This window comes from Dendrobates tinctorius, unplaced genomic scaffold, assembly GCF_039654945.1.
Source record: "Dendrobates tinctorius isolate UK_male_01 unplaced genomic scaffold, ASM3965494v1 ptg000081l, whole genome shotgun sequence".
Lineage (NCBI taxonomy): Eukaryota > Metazoa > Chordata > Amphibia > Anura > Dendrobatidae > Dendrobates > Dendrobates tinctorius.
This window is the reverse complement of record NW_027361749.1, coordinates 233,665-252,649: the sequence shown is the minus strand read 5'-3', so window position 1 is coordinate 252,649 and position 18,985 is coordinate 233,665. Positions and strand designations below refer to the sequence as shown.

Genomic DNA, 18,985 nt, shown 5'->3' with positions numbered 1-18,985 from the left:
GATATTAGAAAAAACTTTTTGACAGAGTGATCAATGAGTGGAACAGGCTGCCACGAGAAGTGGTGAGTTCTCCTTCAATGGAAGTCTTCAATCAGAGGCTGGACAGACATCTGACTGGGATGATTTAGCGAATCCTGCTTTGAGCAGGGGGTTGGACCAGATGGCCCAGGAGGTTCCTTCCAACTCTACGATTCTATGATTCTATGAATGACAGAAGACAGGAACCGAGGACTAGCAATGCTCTAAAGGTACTGTCACATTTATTAGCGATGCACCAGCGATATGACGCGGTCAGGATCGCTGGTGCATCGCTAAGTGGTCGCTAGTGAGCTGCCACACAGGCAGATCTCACCGTAGCAGCGGTCGGGGGACATTACCTGTCAGACGCGGCGATCCTGACGTCCTCCCGCCCGGCTCCACGCGTCGCTCGTCTCCACAGCAGGAAGCCCCAGCAGGAAGCTGACGACGAGAAACGGTCCAGGACGATCTCGCGCGATCAGCGATAACCAGCGGGGGAGCGGTCGGAGGTAAGTATCAGACACAGCGATATCGCTTAGTGTGACAGGCCCTTTAGAGACCTCAATAAGGTTGTTCAGCTGGTAATTTATTTTGTTTTTGTTCCAATGGCTCAGAAAGTGTTAAACAGCGCTATAGTCACCTGACCGATTCCCATCCTGTCCCGACACTGCCCCTTAATTCTCAGCGGTCTCACCACACAGGAGATGACTCTTTGGTAAATCACAGGACCCAGAAGAGACCTGCCTCCATGCTAGGGGATTTGGGGGTATTACTCCCTTTTTATTTATTTTTGAACCCATTCTGAGCCACTTAAAAAAAAAAGAAAAATGTACCCACTGGCCATCCCTATTATTTGACCAGCTTGGCATATCGGTTTTGCTCAGTGTGCATACATCGGCTGGCATGCTGCTAGCTCCTAATGTAGGGGTTTTTTCTGTTCTGCTACTTGATAAGATTTAGCTCCAGCAAAGTAAATATTTGTAAATTCAGACCTATCCGGCAGACTCCATCTTGTATGATCAGGAGCCACCGTGTAGGTTACAGGTGGCTGCCGGAGAGCTTGTGTAATTGGTACCGGCCTTATTGAGCGGTCGCTTGGCAGTTTGTGCCAAAACTGAAATCCAGCAAGTCAAGCTGTGCAGCAATTGTGGCCCTCCGATTCCTGCAGGGGGGATTCTGCTGGATTTATTTCTTATCAGCAGTCTGCACAGAGTGGGGAGTATTTCTAAGACCCTCTCATTACATCAATTAACGCCTGTTGTTCCCCCAGCATTGCATTATGCGCCTGCACTCCAGGACCAGATGTAATTGAGAGTGATATGCCCTTGTCCCTATCTCTCAAGAGGGCAATTAGCGTAAACATGGATCTCCAAGAGGTTGTTTTGTGCCCTGTTGCTGTTTGGATAAACTGTACATATCATCAAAGCCTTACAAAACCTCCAGTCACAGGGGACGCTGCAGACACAAGCCGTATATAACTAGCTTTGTACCATTTTATAGTCTATACTAGTGTTCCGATCAGGGCTCCTTAAATGAGGGCACCCCCTGTTTTTAGGGCAGAACTTCTGACATAAGTGATTATTTGCTACACGGTAATTTCTCTGGTTTATTGCCATCACTTTCTCCATTGGGCCTTATTTTAAAGTATATGGCTTCTGTAAAGTAAATTGTGGTAAGTGATTGACCAATCGTGAGTCCCGGACATCACCATCGTCTGTCAGTCACCTACTATTAGGCCACATAACGTTGCCCTACACGGTCAGGGCTGATGGATGGATTATTTAGTTGTGCTGAACTCTTCTCTGGTAATAGTTGTTAATGATGTGCAGAATCTGTCTGTTACATTTTACATTCTGGGGTTAAAATGTTTCTCAGGACTTACTGTACCTGCCGCCGCCTCCTAGAGTATAAATTTAGGGGAACCTCTCGGGTCATTCGTGCTGCCCATGGTTAGGCTCCCTCATTGTGGACACCTACGTTTTACTCTAAACACTCTGGCGTTTCACAGATGGCATGGCTTGAAAAGGAGCAGAGAACAAGTAAAGCAGTCACCTGGTCAGGATCTCACCAGGTTTTCCTGGCCGTACTACATAGACCGGGAGAGACCTGTCTGTCTAGATGAGCCAGACAGGGGAAAGCGTGCAGGGACCCAACCAGACGAAGTGCAGGAGCTTTTCAGGAGGAAGCCTGTCCCTGGTTCAGGAAGCATGAATAACCTGATGGGATATCTTGAAGTATTTCAATCTTTTAGGCTGGGTTCACACGTAGCGGAACTCTTGCGGAAATTACCACGAGAGTTCCGGAATTCCATTCCGCGGGAAAATCGCATTTTAAACTCCGTGATTTTCCCGCGGAAAAACTAGCATTTTGCAAGCGTAATTAGCTTGCAGAATGCTAGTGTTTTCCAAGCGATCTGTAGCATCGCTTGGAGAACTGATTGACAGGTTGGTCACACTCGTCAAACATAGTGTTTGACAAGTGTGACCAACTTTTTACTACTGAGGCCGCCTATGCGGCATCAATAGTAAAAGATAAAATGCAAAAAATATTAAAAAATGGTGTTATTCTTACCTTCCGACGTCCCGCGCAGCCTTCCCGCCTCCCTCCACGCTCCCGTTCCCAGTAATCCTTTGCGAAAATGCCCGCGATGACGTACGTTCTCGTGGGATCGCGATCCCGCGAGAACAGACGTCATCGCGGGCATTTTCGCAAAGCAGTACTGGGAACGGGAGCGTGGAGAGAGGCGGGAAGGCTGCGCGGGACGTCGGAAGGTGAGAATAACAATATTTTTTATTTTAAATTCTATTTTTTACAGGGATATGGTACCCAGAGCACGGAGAACAGTCTCCTCTCTTCCGGGCTGTGGGTACCATCCGCAATTGTTCTGCTTACTTTTCGCATGGTGGGCACAGCCACATGCGGGAAGTAAGCAGAACAATGCATTCCTATGGGTGCGGGATCGCCGCGATTCCGCAAAATTAATGAGCATGCTGCGTTTTTTACCGCGAAGCGATTCCGCCGCGATAAAAACCGCAGCATTAGCACAGCATTGCGGAATCCCATAGGAATGCATGGGATGCTTATTTTTCGCTGCAAAAACGTGCGTTTAAAACCGTCGTGAAAACGCGAAAAAAACGCCACGTGTGAACTCAGCCTTATAAATAAAGCGCATAAGCCATAAAAAAAAACTATAGTCTATGTTCACACTTTTAGGCTGTGTGCCCACGTAGCGTTTTTTTAAGCGTTTTTGATACGTTTTTCGGGGTCAAACTGCATCAAAAACGCTTAAAAGAAGCATCCCATTCATTTAAATGCATTTTAGCCTTTTTGTGCCAATGGATGCATTTTTTACTGCAAAGGAAACGCTTAGCAGTAAAAAACGCAGCATGTTCATTAATTTCCGCTTAGGTCCACGTTTTTGGCTATTTTCTATAGCCCAAAAGATGCACGGAAAAAAATGCATCAAAAACGCGCGTTTTTTGCGCAAAAATCGCGGCAAAAACACACGTTTTCTGGGAAGGAGAACCCGTTTCCTGAGCGTTTAAAAAACGCTACGTGGGCACATAGCCTTACAGAGGCAATAACAGCTGTCAGTACTATGTATGCAGTTTGGTACCTAGGCCAGCAGAGTTGAAGTTGGTCTTGGGTTGGTAGAAATGTTCTTTAAAATTAAAACTATTAAACACTGATAACCTATCAATGGTGCCGGGCCAGAAGGCAGTCATCTAGTCATAGCCATGCTGGCTCTGTTTGTACTAAACACATGTATCTAGGGCAGCCTGAAGAGATGGAAGGTTCTCGTAATTCTGTTTTCTTTAGTGTTTATATAGCACGGTTAGTTCCGCAGTGCTTTATAGATCTCCTCATCACTGTCCTCATTGGGGCTCACAATCTAGAGTCCCTATCAGTATGTCTTTGGAGAGTGGGAGGAAACTCAAGCAAACACGGGGAGAACATGCAAACTCCTTACAGATGTTGTCCTTGGTGGGATTTGAGCCCAGGACCCCAGCTACAAGTCCTAATAAAGTTTTAAAGCTATTGGGGAACATGATAGAAATGACTGGGTTTTAGCTTCTTTCCTGATATGTCGGCATTGTAATAAGGAGGCGCTGCACGACAGTATTAATGTTCACCTTTCTTTATTCCGCATTGCTTGGTAATTATGTGTAAGAAAACCTATTCCATCTTTGTTTTATTCCCTTAGGACACCCGACCCAACATGTCAAGACCTCTGATCGCCAGATCACCTGCCTCCCCTCTGAACAACCAAGGCATCCCTACTCCCGCACAACTCACAAAGTCCAATGCACCAGTTCACATTGATGTGGGTGGACACATGTACACAAGCAGTTTGGCAACTTTAACAAAGTACCCAGAGTCTAGGTAAGTCTTAAACACACGGGGAGATCTTCTCTATATTCCTCCAGTTTGAGATGGGAGTTGCCAAAAAAGAACCATTTTTCTTGTCTTTCTAGCATTTCCAGTGATCCACCTCTGTACAGAATGGTTGGCATTGTCTAGGCGTGAAGTCGGTGACTCCTGGCACTTTCTGAAATATGATATTTATGTAGCGTGTCCTTCTTTTATAGCGCTGTTACCAAGAAGCTCTGGCACTTCGTGTGATATTGCACAATGAAGTGTACTCGGAACGTCAACCGTTCTCCACCCTGGGCAACGTTCTGGGTGTGTATACTGCTCGGAGGCAAATATGCCAGCTTCTCAGATGCCTTCCCAGAATTTCCAATAACGAGCTTTTCCTGGAACGCCACTGCCCATTGTTCAGGCCTTGCATTGGTTTGACATCATATTGTTTAGCTGTAAATCGTTGGCGTGGATCGAGATTTGGTTTCGTTGTGTCTTGAAGCTGTTTTCATAGATCTTGTGAAGATTTAAAAAAAAAAAGAGAAAATCCTCTATGCAGATATATTCTGCTGATGGGTAAATTGTAATATTTTCTGTGCTCTTTGCAGAAAGCTTCTCCGCACTCATTCCTTGTGGTTGCTTTTTTTCTTAAGCACTGGTTATCGAGGCATTCATACATATTCAAGAGGGTTTAGAAATATTAACAATGCTTTTCTATATGCAAAATGCTCTTTTATTGAAGGCCATTTTCACCACTTAAGTAAATGTGCGATATTTATAACCACACTCATTGTTCGCCGGCTCCGGGAGCCGCACTTCTGCATAAAATCCTCCTTTTGAGCAGCGGCTTGTTATTAGCTACAGTAGCCGTGAGTTCAGAGGAAACCTGGGGATAGTTGGGGCTTTTGTTTGGCGGGGACAAGTAAAGGTTTACACATTTATAATGGCCGTATATTGTTATGGGGCACACTGTTATTTATACAGAGGTAGAAGCCTGTAACGTATCACTTTTTATTGTTGGCGATCAGTCCAGAAGCTAACAGATATCTCCTAGCCCAGAACATGAGCCTCTGCGATACTGACGATCCCTGTACCCCAGCCATCTAGCATCTTCTTTCCTGAGTTTGGTAACTTAAATTTATGAGTTATATCTCTTTAATGTATCTGACCTAAAATAACTGTGTCGTGATAATCCCAATGTGTAAGCGGGCAGAAGAATCAAATCCATCACATTAGACACTGGCGCATTGACGCATTTTGCACATATTTCCTTGCGTCTTTTGAGGCTTTTTTTTCGCAGCTTTTTCTTGATGACATTATGGATACAATAGTGATCGGTTGTAAAGCAGAAGAATGGTCAGGTTACTTCTTTTGACGACTTTGTGGCTTTCAAAGCCTTAAATGGTTAAGAGAAGAAAAAAAAAAAAAAGCGCCAAACAAGTGGGCATGTGCACGGCAAGTCGTTTTGATATTCCAGCGCCTATGTTCATTCTTTTTAGCATCTTAAGCACTTTTTCAGGTGGCTTTCTGAGATGACCTGTCTGAAAAAAAAAATGTAGTGTGAACATACCAAAACGGGACCTGTCAGCATAAAATGACTGTTCAAACTAAGCACAAGTGCTTGGTGTACCCTTCAAGTTACCGAGCAGTTCAGTGAACCTTCTCCACCTGCATTTTTTTTTTTTAATCTATCTCCAGCCAATGGGGGACAAAGATAGATGGAAAACAAGTAGGTGGGAAGGTGCGCTGAACTGTTTGGCCAGAGCAAGTGTACACTGAGCTTCTGTGCTTGGTTTGAGCAGTCATTTTGTGCTGACAGACTACATTTCTGTGTTTAAAGATATCGGAAATGATAATTTCTAAACACTTGTCTGACTGCTGTTTGTATGTGTGTGGCCAGCATTACCCTTGTACGCAGCCCAATGCCCAGCCACATGGTGCTTTTCTGGCTCCATTCTTTTTTTTTTTTTTTCGAGCACCATAATAAGAAAGGTAGATGTACATTATGTCTCTGATTTCATGCAGAAATACTCTTTCTGTCTTCTAACCAATGTGTGCGCGCTCCATTTGCCTTAGTGTGTTCACAGGTGTCTCTCCAGAGAAGCTCTGTCTATGCACATATAATGCATCCATGCACAGACGTCACCCGGCTCAGTACTAGGAAGACTTGGGCTTTCTTGCATTGTCTTCCAGGCTTGGTGCCAGTAGTCATTGTCGCCCTGCGCTGGCACCTCTGTATTAGCAGTCCATGGAAGCTGTGGATGATTTCTGATCGTGTCTGTGGGAATGTAAAAGTAACAAGCAGGAACGCGGGATGCAGTGAAGGGACGCAGGCAGCGCAAGGGTTAACAGTTTTATTTACAGGGGAATACTCCGAGGTAAATAATAGTTAAACAGTCAGTTCCAATCCCACCAAGGACAACATCTGCAAGGAGATTGTATGTTCTCCCCGTGTTTGTGTGGGTTTCCTCAGGGTTCTCCGGTTTCCTCCCACATTCCAAAGACATACTAATAGGGAATTTAGATTGTGAGCCCCATCAGGGACAGCGATGATAATGTGTGCAAACTGTAAAGCGCTGCGGAATATGTTAGCACTATATAAAAATAAAGATTATTATTATTGAGATAAAGAGTTAGTCAGGGGAGACTATCTGTACATTAAAGGCACAGGATATAACAACGGTTCAGATGACGGCAGTTCATTACCATAGATGTAAGGCAGCTCCTGCTGCAAACTCAATTGTGCCGTAACTGCTGGCGGGGTGTCCTCCCTAGTGGGGTCTGGTAGACGAAAATATCCATTTTCTGGTAACAGTGGTTGGTCTCCGATACCTTCCACTGCCCCTTGTCCATATACTAATGTGGCTATTAATTTAAAGGCACGGGCCACAGACAGGTACGAGCCCAAGGTGGCTCCTTTACTGTAGGTCACAAAGGTCAGGACAACTATTGTGTCCACGACAGGGTGCGAGTCTCGGTCCTGTTTGGTTTCTCTTAGGCAGGTACTTTCTGGCTGTCACTGGACACACACCGCACATCCCGCTCTCCCTGGTCCCCACTGTTGTTGGCAGGCGACGCTGGTCTGCCTGGTGCTGGTACTCCCGGCCGGAGCACCCCTCGCTTGGTCTGCTGCGACGCTCGGCTCCGCTCTGGGTTTACGGCTCTCCCTGCTGGCACGGCTCTGCGCTGCAGGTAACGGGGGCTCCTTCTATATTGCCCGTCGCCACACCGGGACACTCTGATGGGGGAAGCAGTGCGCGTTGCCCACCGCTCTGCGCGCTGCACTGCTCTGCGCCGGCACCAGACTAAGGCCTCTTTCACACTTCAGTTTTTTACAATCAGTCACAATCCGCCAGGTATTGAAAAAAACGGATCCTCAATTTTCTTTTGAGGATCCGTTTTTTTTTCTCCATTGACTTTCATTAATGGCGGATTGTGACGGATTGCCGTCTGTTGCATCCGTTTTTTTGAGGATCCGCCAAAAGTTGCTGTCCGTCACCATCCTCAAAGATTTCAAAACGGAGCTTGCAACGTTTTTTTCTCTGGCGGATCCTCCAGACACTCATTTAACCCGAAATTCTTTCTGGGTGCCGGACAAACAAAAAATCTCTCTCTCTCTCTTTCCAGGCTGCGATTCCTTTACAATTCTTCATTTGTCGGATCCGTCAAAAAAAACGGATGGGTGGCATCCGTTGTCATCAGTTCTAAAACGGATCCAGCATCCGTCCTTTTGGCGGATTTTGACTGATGCAAAAAACTGAAGTGTGAAAGAGGCCCTCTTTTGGCGTGCTTTCCCTTTTCTCTGCCAGCTGCTGTGCGCCCTTTTCTGGCTCTCCCCGCCCCCTCCTGTCAGCAGGAACTCTGTCTCTCTCAGGCTTCTCTCATGCAGCAGAGGGAGGTCCGACCCACTCAGGCTTTCCCCCGGGAACAGAGGATGCAGCCCTTCTAATTACGGATCCAGCATGCAGGTACTCGAGGTCCGGTCTATCTCCTTAGGCCTGTTTCTGTTTCACACTTCAGTTTTTTTGTGTCAGTTAAAATCCGCCAAAATGGCGGAAAGCGGATCCATTGCTAACTGATGTGAACGGATGCCACCGGACGGTTTTTTTGACGGATCCGATGAATGAAGAATTTTAAAGGAACCGCAGCCGAGAGAGAGAGATTTTTTCTGTTCGCCAGAAATGATTTCAGGATTAAATTTCCAACTGACTTCATTCCTCCGGGCATGCGCACTATAAAATGCGGATCCTGCAGCAAAAATAATGTTGCATGGTCCGTCCAGGCATGTCGGCGGACGCAAAAAAATTGGCAGATCCGCCGGTAATGCAAATCAATGGAGAAAAAAATGGATCCGCCAAAAAAAATGGCGGATCCGTTTTTTTTTTGCATAACGGCGGATTTTGACTGATGGTCAAAAACGGAAGTGTGAAACAGGGCTACAAGAACAATGTGTATGGCCGGTGTGCAGTACATGTGCTGTATGTAGATGCGGACAGTTTTCTAGTATGTGGCATTTGACCCACTCTTTATAATGGTCGTACTGGATATTTGAGCTGTACTTTAATTTAAAAAAAAAAAAAAAAAAACTGATAAAACGGAACCTGTAGACTACATCCTCACTGCTGATAGCGCATTGATTTTTTTTTTTTCCTTTCTCCCTTTAAGCGCCGGGGGTGGACATGGACGCCCTACAGCTTAGATAACTAATGAAAACCATTCCTGTCTTAGAGCAACAGAAACAGTCAATGCAGAAATAAAAAATGATGCTTTCTAGTGTGTGTCTGTCCCACGGAGCCCTCCATCCTTCCATCACCAGAAGTGATGGGCAGTCGGGGCCTCTCTGCTGACATGGATGAGGTATAGTGTTGAAGTCGCGCAGTTAATCTGCACGGGGATGACACTGAGAGAAATGTACATTCCACCGCTCTTCTCTGTCACCTCTAAAATAATCCGTTGCTTTCTTTAAATTCTCTTTTATGAGGCCTATTTGCAAGTATAGGTGTTTTCCATATACATTGCCTCTTATTTTACTTCTAGTTCCAAAATGCCTCCTTTGTTGGGTGCCGGACTTCTGTCTTATTGATTGATTGTAATCCAAGTCGCAGAAAACCCGTGATACGCCCCATTATAGGATTATCATCCAATATCTGCCCCCTAATAACAGCGTTGAGCACGGTGAAGGTGAATGTGGAATGAATGGCTGTGAGCGGGAATGGTTGTGATCCTTATGGTTTGTTCGCTGTTTCTTGTCTCTGAAGCCCGGCTGTCTACAAGCAGTGACAATGCCTATAATGCCTCGCTAATTGTAAGCCGCATGTCAGGAAAGATATCCGTTAAGGCTTTACTGCTGCTTGTGGTAAGTAAGTCTGACCGTCTGTTTAGAGACCTGCACCTTCAGTTACACACTGTCAGAGTAAATGTCAGCTCTGCTGCGGTGCCTTGTGGCGGACCGGAGACTCGAGTCCCATGTCTGGTCCCCAGAGTGGCTGTGTCAGACGTCTTCAGGGGAGGCAGAATCTTTGCAGATGGGAATTCGAAATTTGTCCTGTATTAAGAAAACTTCTCCCTTGAGGATAGTGACCCGAAGAGCAACAGCCCTCAGAGAGAGCGACTTGCTCTGCTCTATGGACTTATTCATACCCTTAGAAGAACTCCTTGTAAAATGAAGTTACTTCACTGCCGGCTTGACAGTCTCACGATAACTGTAAGGCATAAACATGCTGATGGCAGCTGCGATCTTGGCTCTTAATGCTCGGGTATGCCATGTTTACTGCCCTGCAAATGACAATTTAGGGTCCTTTCTGATGAGCAGGCTTCATGAAATTAACACAGTCTTACTAGAAAAATGGCTTGTGTTTTGGACCCGAAGCCATTCCTAGCACCCCACAATAAGCATGTTGCCTCCCTATAAGTACATTTACACTGGTCGATTAATTATGGAGAACTTTTTAGAAATAAAATTGTCAGTCTGTCTAAACAGGATGCCAAAACACTTGTTCATTGGGTGAAATGATTTTTAAGCGGATTAATCTTTTCAATGGCACATCGCCCTGGGTAGACACAAAAGGTGGGACCCGTAGAATCGCATTCCAGCACAAAACTGCCGCCGTCCGTTGCACCTCCTTTCCATGCTTCCTTGCTGATTTGAAGTGGTGTCCAAATAAAGGACATTAAATGGGACGGTGAGTGCCTGTGCCACTTCTTCTGTGTTTGGACTTGGATTGTCATCTGCCTAGCTGTGTGGTGTGGCCCCCCCGAGGTCCCGGAGCTGGCATCCATTCGTAGTCCTGGCCTTTCTGTCTACTTCCGTGGTGATACACAAAATGTTCTACTGAGAGGGGCTGTGGAGTCGGTGTCCATTTTGTTGGAGTGGGTATAAAATGGACTGACTCCAATCAGCGGCAGGCGCAGGCCTTAATCTGTAAAAAAGAGAATTAAAATTAAAAAAAGTTATTCTCACCTTCCGACGGCCTCCTGTCTTCTTTCCACGCGCCCAGCCTCACGTTCCAAGTAATGCTTTGCGGCTTAGACCGCTGATGACGTCACTCTCGCGAGAGCGAGAAAGAAGACCGACGTCATCAGCGGTCTAAGCCGCAAAGCATTACTTGGAACGTGAGGCTGGGCGCGTGGAAAGAAGACAGGAGGCCGTCGGAAGGTGAGAATAACTTTTTTTTTTTTTTAAATATTTTTGTACAGGGCCGCGGCAGTGACTGGTCGTGACAGAGCGCCGCGACGCTGATTGGTCGCGGCTACACGGAAAGGGGGGTGAGGGGACCATGCATACCAGGATTGGGGGGGTGAGGGGACCATGCATACCAGGATAGGGGGTTCAGGGGGACCATGCATACTAGGATTCGGGGGTGAGGGGACCATGCATACCAAGAAAGGGGGTGAGGGGACCATGCATACCACGAAAGGGGGGGTGAGGGGACCATGCATACCAAAAAAGGGGGAGTGAGGGGACCATGCATACCAAAAAAGGGGGGGGTGAGGGGACCATGCATACCAGAATTGGGGGGGGTGAGAGGACAATGCATACCAGGCCTGGGGGGTGAGGGGACCATGCATACCAGGATTGGGGGGTGAGGGGACCATGCATACCAGGAAAGGGGGGTGAGGATACCATGCATACCAGGATTGGGGGGGGTGAGGGGACCATGCATACCAGGATTGGGGGATGAGGGGACCATGCATACCAAGAAAGGGGGGTGAGGAGACCATGCATACCAAAAAAAGGGGGGTGAGGGGACCATGCATACCAGGATAGGGGGGTGAGGGGACCATGCATACCAAAAAAGGGGGGTGAGGGGACCATGCATACCAGGAAAGGGGGGTGAGGAGACCATGCATATCAGGATTGGGGGTGAGGGGACCATGCATACCAGGACTGGGGGGTGAGTGGGCCATGCATACCCCAAAAGGGGGGTAAGAGGACCATGCATACCAGGAAAGGGGGGTGAGGGGACCATGCATACCAGGATTGGGGGGTGAGGGGATCATACATACCAGGAAAGGGGGGTGACTGTGAGCATACATACCAGGATTGGGGGGTGAGAGGACCATGCATACCAAGAAAGGGGGGTGAGGGGACAATGCATACCCCGAAAGGGGTGGTAAGAGGACCATGCATACCAGGAAAGAGGGGGTGAGAGGACCATGCATACCAGGATTGGGGGGTGAGAGGACCATGCATTATAGGATTGGGGGGGTGAGGGGACCATGCATACCCCGAAAGGGGAGTAAGAAGACCATGCATACCAGGAAAGAGAGGTGAGAGGACCATGCATTCCAGGATTGGGGGGTCAGCGGACCATGCATACCAGGATAGGGGGTTGAGGGGTAGCATGCATATCAGGATTGGGGGTGAGAGGACCATACATATCAGGATTGGGGGGTGCATTATTGCATTATTATTAAATCTTCAAAAATAAACTGCATATATATATTCTAGAATACCCTATGCGTTAGAATCGGGCCACCATCTAGTGTCCTATAAATGTCTGTTCTGTTCCTGATCTAATGATCTTGGCTGTTAGATGAGATGAATCTGTGCTGCACTTTATGCACATGCTCAGTAGTGACGCAGGGCTGTGGGGTCGGAGTCAGGGAAATTGAGGAGTCGGAAGTTTGGCTTACCAACTCCACAGCTGCTGAACAGTGACAATCTGTGCTCACAGATGGATTCTAGTAATCGTCACTCTGTGCGGCTGGAAGTGCGGGTGCCTTGTCCTAATGGGTATTAAACACCTGGAGTTGTCCACTATAAATGCACCCTGAGCTGTACAGCAGAATAAGACAGAAATGGGGCATCAGAGGGCAGGCATGGCAGTAGGCTAGTTAGGGGCTCTGCGGCACCACCGGCATGGGATTTGTGTATACATTTCATCTTGTTCATTTCCTTTAACTATGTAAACACATTGTGGGGGTAGGTATTGATTTTCCACAGCATTGGCCCTTGGTCACCTGTGCCAGGTGTAGGGATGTTTCAGCAGAAGCTCTGCTGTGATAATGAGCTCTCGGTGATAATATTACAGGTTTTACCTGCTTAGACTGATACGGCCGACCGTCCTGTCACCAGATTTTGTTGGGTTCTGCTACAGAATTCACATCTCTCTTTCCATTTAAATTCAGGTCAAAGAATTGACATTCTGTAAGTTATACAATTTGCATGGAAATTTCCTCGTTTTGTAGACGAGACTGTAAAAATATCAATTTAGTACTGTATTCCAATCAGAACTTTCCGCATGTAAATCCTCAGAGCAAATACTTGTCATGTACACCTGGCCTTAGGGAACATTCGAATGTACAAACCTTTCTGATGGAAATTTGCTGCAGTTTTCACCCTGTGCATTAAAAAAGGTGAGATCCGATGTAAAAATCCAAAGCTGGTTTGAAAGGCGCACTGCAGGTGACCTTCCTCTGCGGATCTTGTGGATCTGTTCTACAGCATGTGGGCGAGATTTGGTAAAGTCTCATCGTCTTTGCTTTTCCCGTAAGACGCTGCAGATTTCCATCTGGCCTGTACGTCTGCAGTGTCTCAGACATATGTAGGTTCCCTTAAGGTTTCACCAGGGAGGATTTGGTGACTGTGTCGTTCACTGAGATATTTCAGGTGTGCACAGAGCTTGCTGTAAACCATGCTTTGATTTATTGCCCAGTGGTGTGTTCTAGAGGAAAAACATTGCGCCAACCGGTGAGAATAGTCATTATATTAGAAGGGAACTGATAAATGAGCTCCAGTAGATTGCTCCCTCTGCTCCTGCCCTACATATCTTGATGTTCCCTCCACATCTTGTCCTTCGCACCTTTGGATTCTCCTGTAATAGGAGCAATATGGGAGAATAATTAGCTGAGTGCTTTATTGTGGACAGTGTGATGCATTTTTGGAAGAAATTAGCCATTTTAGTCTAGTATTGGACACCCCTTTCCTGCCTGGAGCTCTGCTGCATTGATATAACTGTAACCCCCCCAGATATACCTGATCTTTTTAATATGACGTAGCTAAAATGATCAGCATCCTCCCTTTCCTTATAACATGCTAAATACAACACTCAAGGTGTGTTTAGATCGAATGTTTGTAATCAATCAGCCATGATGGATCTATTCAGCTGATGATCTGCTCAAGATGCGTCATCCGCTAAAGAAGTCCAATATTGACCAATGTAGTCTGATGTGTGTGGGGCCATAAACCAACAATCCCTCGTTAATTGGCCTGTGTTCATCCAGTGTGTATCTGGCCATTAAATCTCTTATTATCAGGGATAAGGACTGCTGGGATTACACATATCTCCTTAGCACAGATTCCCCCCAGACAGAGAAAAAACATAAAAAGAAACAAATAGATATACCATTTATGATAAAAACACAAATGATAAGAAAACCGTGTCAAATAATAAAATGTGGAATTTTTTCACCCTAATGTCTGATTTATTTTTCTTATGATTACATTGCTTATCCACGTGTAAATACTGTATATACTCGCGTATAAGCCGAGATTTTCAGCCCATTTTTTGGGGCTGAAAGTCCCCCTCTCGGCTTCTACGCTAGTCATATACCAGGGGGTCGGAGGGGGAGCGGGGGGTGTCCGATCATACTTGCAGACTCTGCAGCCCCCGCCCCCCGCTTCTCCCATGTCTCAGGCTCCTTCCTGCAGCGGTTACATGGTACCGCTCATTAAATTCATGAATATGCGCATTTTTATTACTTTAATGAGCGGTACCACGTGACCACTGAAGGAAGGAGCCTGAGACATGGAGAAGGGGTTGCACAGAGACCGTGCCAGGAGGGGGTAAGTATATGCTATATTCACTTGTCCTCACTCCATCGCTGCTCTATTGTCTTCTGTCCTCTGTCTGTGATGTTCAAGCAGAGGGTGCGATGACTTAGTCAGTGCGCACCCTCTTCCTGCACGCCACTGACAGAGGGACCCGGCAGACACAGGGGCGGCAGCGATGGACGGAGGATCGGTAAGTATTGCCAGTGCCGGGGTCCTGAGCCAGCGGTGACCCTGGCACCTGGCCCCCTGCAACGTAAAGGTAAGTATTTTTTTTTCTATTTGCAGTGGCAGCAGCAGCATATGGAGGGTATACTATGGAGCATCTTATGGGGGCAGCATATGGGGGGTATACTATTGAGCACCTTATGGGGCAGCATATGTGGGGGGATTTTATGGATCACCTTATGGGGCAGCATATGTAGGGGATTCTATGGATCACCTTATGGAGCAGCATATGGGGGGATTCTGTGAAGCACCTTATGGGGCAGCATATGGGGGATTCTATTGATCAACTTATGGGGCAGCATATGGGGGGTATACTATGGAGCACCTTATAGGGCAGCATATGGGGGGGTATACTATGGAGCATCTCAAGGGGCAGCATATGGGTGATATACTATGGAGCACCTTATGGGGCAGCATATGGGGGGTATACTATGGAGCAGCATATGGGGGCATAATCTATGGAGCATCTTATGGGGCCATAACCTATATGGGGCATCTTATTCTATGGAGCATCTTATGGGGCCATTATTAACCTTTGTGCAGCATTATATGGGGCGTATTTTGTATGGAGCATCTTATGGCCCATAACCATTTATGGAGCATCTTATGGGGCAGCATATGGGGCATATTCTATGGAGCGTCTTATGAGACCATAACCTTTATGGAGCAGCATATGGGGCATATTATTCTATGGAGCATCTTATGGAGCCATTATTAACCTTTTGTGCAGCATTATATGGGGTGTATTTTGTATGGAGCATCTTATGGGGCCCATCATGAACTGTATGAAGCATTATATGGGGCTCCTGATTCATATGGATATTCAAAAACATTTAACCTACTGATGGCTCTATTAATTTTACTTTTGTTGGTATCATTATTTATTTTTATTTTTTTTAAATTTACCAGTAGCTGCTGCATTTTCCACCCTAGGCTTATACGCAAGTCAATAGGTTTTCCCAGTTTTTGTGGCAAAATTAGGGTGGCCGGCTTATACACGAGTATATACGGTAGTTCTTTTTGTCATATCTGGGACTGCTCAAATTCCCAATTACTGGAGTGCGCTCCCTTGCATCTAGTGAAGCTGAATACTGCAGATTCCAGACCCCATCTCTAGGTAGTTCCAGCTTTCCTCTTTACACATTACTGTTCCTCTCTTTGTGTTTGTGATTGTAAGAAAAAGTCCTTACTGAGAGCTGGAAGGGCCGGGAAAAAGATGTAGACAATCCTGTTATCAAGCTGAGGTTGAAGTTTTTTGAGAGATACACGGCAGAACAGGAACAGAGAGTCAGTTGAGATGAAGCATGTGGGAACAAAACAGTGGTCCAGACGGGCAAAGAGTCGCTGGGGCATCTGGCAATGATTCAGCCATGATGGCGATGGAATGGCCCTGAACAGCAGTAACAGGAACTTTTTATACATGGTTTACACAAAGAAAGCTGCACCTTTCAGCAAAGGGCGTACACATGATAACCTCATATTGCAGAGAGAAACGTGTTTTAGAACAAAGACTACAATGACACAATATGACAACATTAATTAACATTTCCCCAAACTATATTAAAACTTATAATATTCAATAGTCTCCCTAGCTACGGTTATCAATCTAATTACTGCTCTTAAGCTTCATGCATTTTGACAATTTTAGAAGTCTGGTTTCCACTAACACTACCACAAATACACGTATTCACCATATATCCCCGTTGTTCTATTCCCTCATCGCCCTGCGGCGGATTCAATTTACCTGTATGCATGTCCACTAGGTTTGCTAATGCCTATGATCTCATTTTACTTCTTCCATCTGCTTTTCCACAGTATCGTACATCTTATTAGCTCTTTTCTAGAAGTTGAATCTGTTAGTTCCTAACTTTCACAAGATGGCAGCTCAGTATATTATAGCTGACCATTCTCTTCAGTATATTATAGCTGACCATTCTCTTACAGTGATGTGATGAATGGGGCTGGCTCCGTGGCTCATTTTAGTACCTAAGTCACCTGCCTTCTCCATTTATTTAAATTTGGTTCTTTTTATTTAATGTTTTTGAAATAACAACATTATATACAGTGCTGCATAAATCACAAAAACAGAAGGTGATTCCCACCACCGTAAGACAAGTCCTGGAACTATTTTTATAGGGAGAAACTGAAGAGTATTTTCTGTGGTATATAATGACGTTACTATATGTTCAGGATAGTCCATGAATAAGCCCATATGATACAATGTACAAGTGAAGGTTATCATCGTGCCAATGGCCATTTATACTAGTCATATTCAGCCTTGACAGGAACGTTAGCTTAGCTTGCATATACAAACAGTAGGATTCTGAATGGTTGACCCCAGGGTATTAGCCCTTCTCTATTTATAAATCACTTTTGACATAAAAGGAGGCTGGTTTAGCTGTAGCAAAGCCAGCCCCCTTCATCATGTCACCGACACAAAGATTGAGGACGAGGCACTCTGCTGCATCAAATCAAAGTCAGAAATTACTATATTTTACCTTTTGGCAATAGCCAAATAATTTTTTTTCCTCCAGGACAACCCCTTTAATTCTGAGGTTTTGTTTCTGCGATTGTTTGGTAGGATCTGGATATAGACAGTAGTATGTAACTTGGTCTGAAGATCATGCAGGAGAAACTGTAATCACAGATCTGGATACATTATACATAGGTGGAATCCCACCTCCTTTACAAATCTTTATTTAAGGATTTCTTGTGTCCTTTTTTAGTATGTCCTTATCAGCTAATCTGCCTGAATAAAACTGCTATGACTCTAATGACACCTCGCGCGATAATCTCACACAATTGGCATGCCATAGGTGTGTTTTTTTTATTTATTTTTTTTGAGGCGTGTTGTGCTCTGCAAGCTGAAAACAAATTGGCAAGTCAGTTGTGGGTGCGTGTAAGCGGAGCCGGAGTGCAGAAGCAGCCAGTGTGCGCAGGGTGTCCTTACATGACTCCTGCATTCTGCACAGGCAGCGGCAAAGCCGAGTGCTTGTGAGGTGAGCTCACGTGTTCACACATATAATTACCCAACCTTTCGTAATCCTACAGTAAACAGTGTACAAATCTGAGGACTATTACAGTCTCCGCATTAGAAAACCCCATGAATCACAAGTGGAAAATAATGCATGGTCAGAACACCATCCTGAACTGGGCGTAAAATCCACAGGGCTAACCACCCATGGTAGAGTTCTGATGATAACCCTTCATTTGGTGCTGTAATTGCATGGTAAGGAAGCATCTATGATGTCCCTGCTGTGGGAGAATGCTCTTTGGGTTCCGGCTTTGGATAAACTGTACGTGATGGAAAATATGAGCCGTACGTGCACGGAGCATTAGAGTATTCTCAGGGTAGATACTTGTAGGAGCAAATCTCTCATGAGCAAATTTGTTTATTTGCTTATCAATATTTATTTGCAAGACAATGCTGCCCTTGTAGTGGCCTTACAAGCCCCCCCAAGTGTCTCTCCCTGTTCTCGTGTCTCTACTCTATACTGAGCAGACATATTGAATGCATCCACACTACAAGGCAGAGGTGATCAGTCTGCTAGGGCCCATCAGCTCTGCTAAGGCAGCGGACACCGTGCGATCGTAAGGTCGATGTTTTCACTACGTACATCGATCTAGCGCTCATTGTGAGCAGCAATATGAAGAGAGAATCCACTATGCAGCACGTCTACAGTGACTTGCAAAAGTATTCACCCCCTTGGCCTTTTTTTGTGCTTTGCTACCTCACAATCTGGAATTTCATCTTTTTTTTTTTTCTGAGAGTTTGCATCAGTTTATGTACAAAAAAAATGACTACAACTGTGAACATTTGTTGTTTTTTTATTGTGATGCAAACAACAAATGGGACAGAGTAACTGAAAAATTCAGTGTGCATAACTATTCACACTTCTAAAATGAGTATTTGTAGAGCCTTCTTTGGCGGCATTTACAGCTGCCAATCGCTTTTGGATAAGCCTCCATGAGCTTTCCACATCTGGCCACTGGGATTTTTGCCCATTCCTCAAGGCAAAACTGCTCTTCAAGTTATAGTTTCCTGGTCTGGGCTTTCACTTGCATGTTACCTGTAAATCACTCGAATGTTGCTTTAGCAGAATG

At 45.6% G+C, this 18,985-nt stretch overlaps 1 protein-coding gene across 8 annotated transcripts in view; it reads left to right on the top strand.

The window, feature by feature from the left end:
- The window catches only part of KCTD1 (potassium channel tetramerization domain containing 1), a 187,520-nt gene that overhangs the window by 152,564 nt on the left and 15,971 nt on the right, over window positions 1-18,985 (top strand). For all 8 annotated transcript variants that reach the window (XM_073583702.1, XM_073583698.1, XM_073583704.1 and 5 more), the window contains exon 2: window positions 4,223-4,401. In XM_073583702.1, coding sequence (XP_073439803.1) covers window positions 4,223-4,401 — 179 coding nt within the window. The remainder of the gene's footprint in view (window positions 1-4,222; window positions 4,402-18,985) is intronic.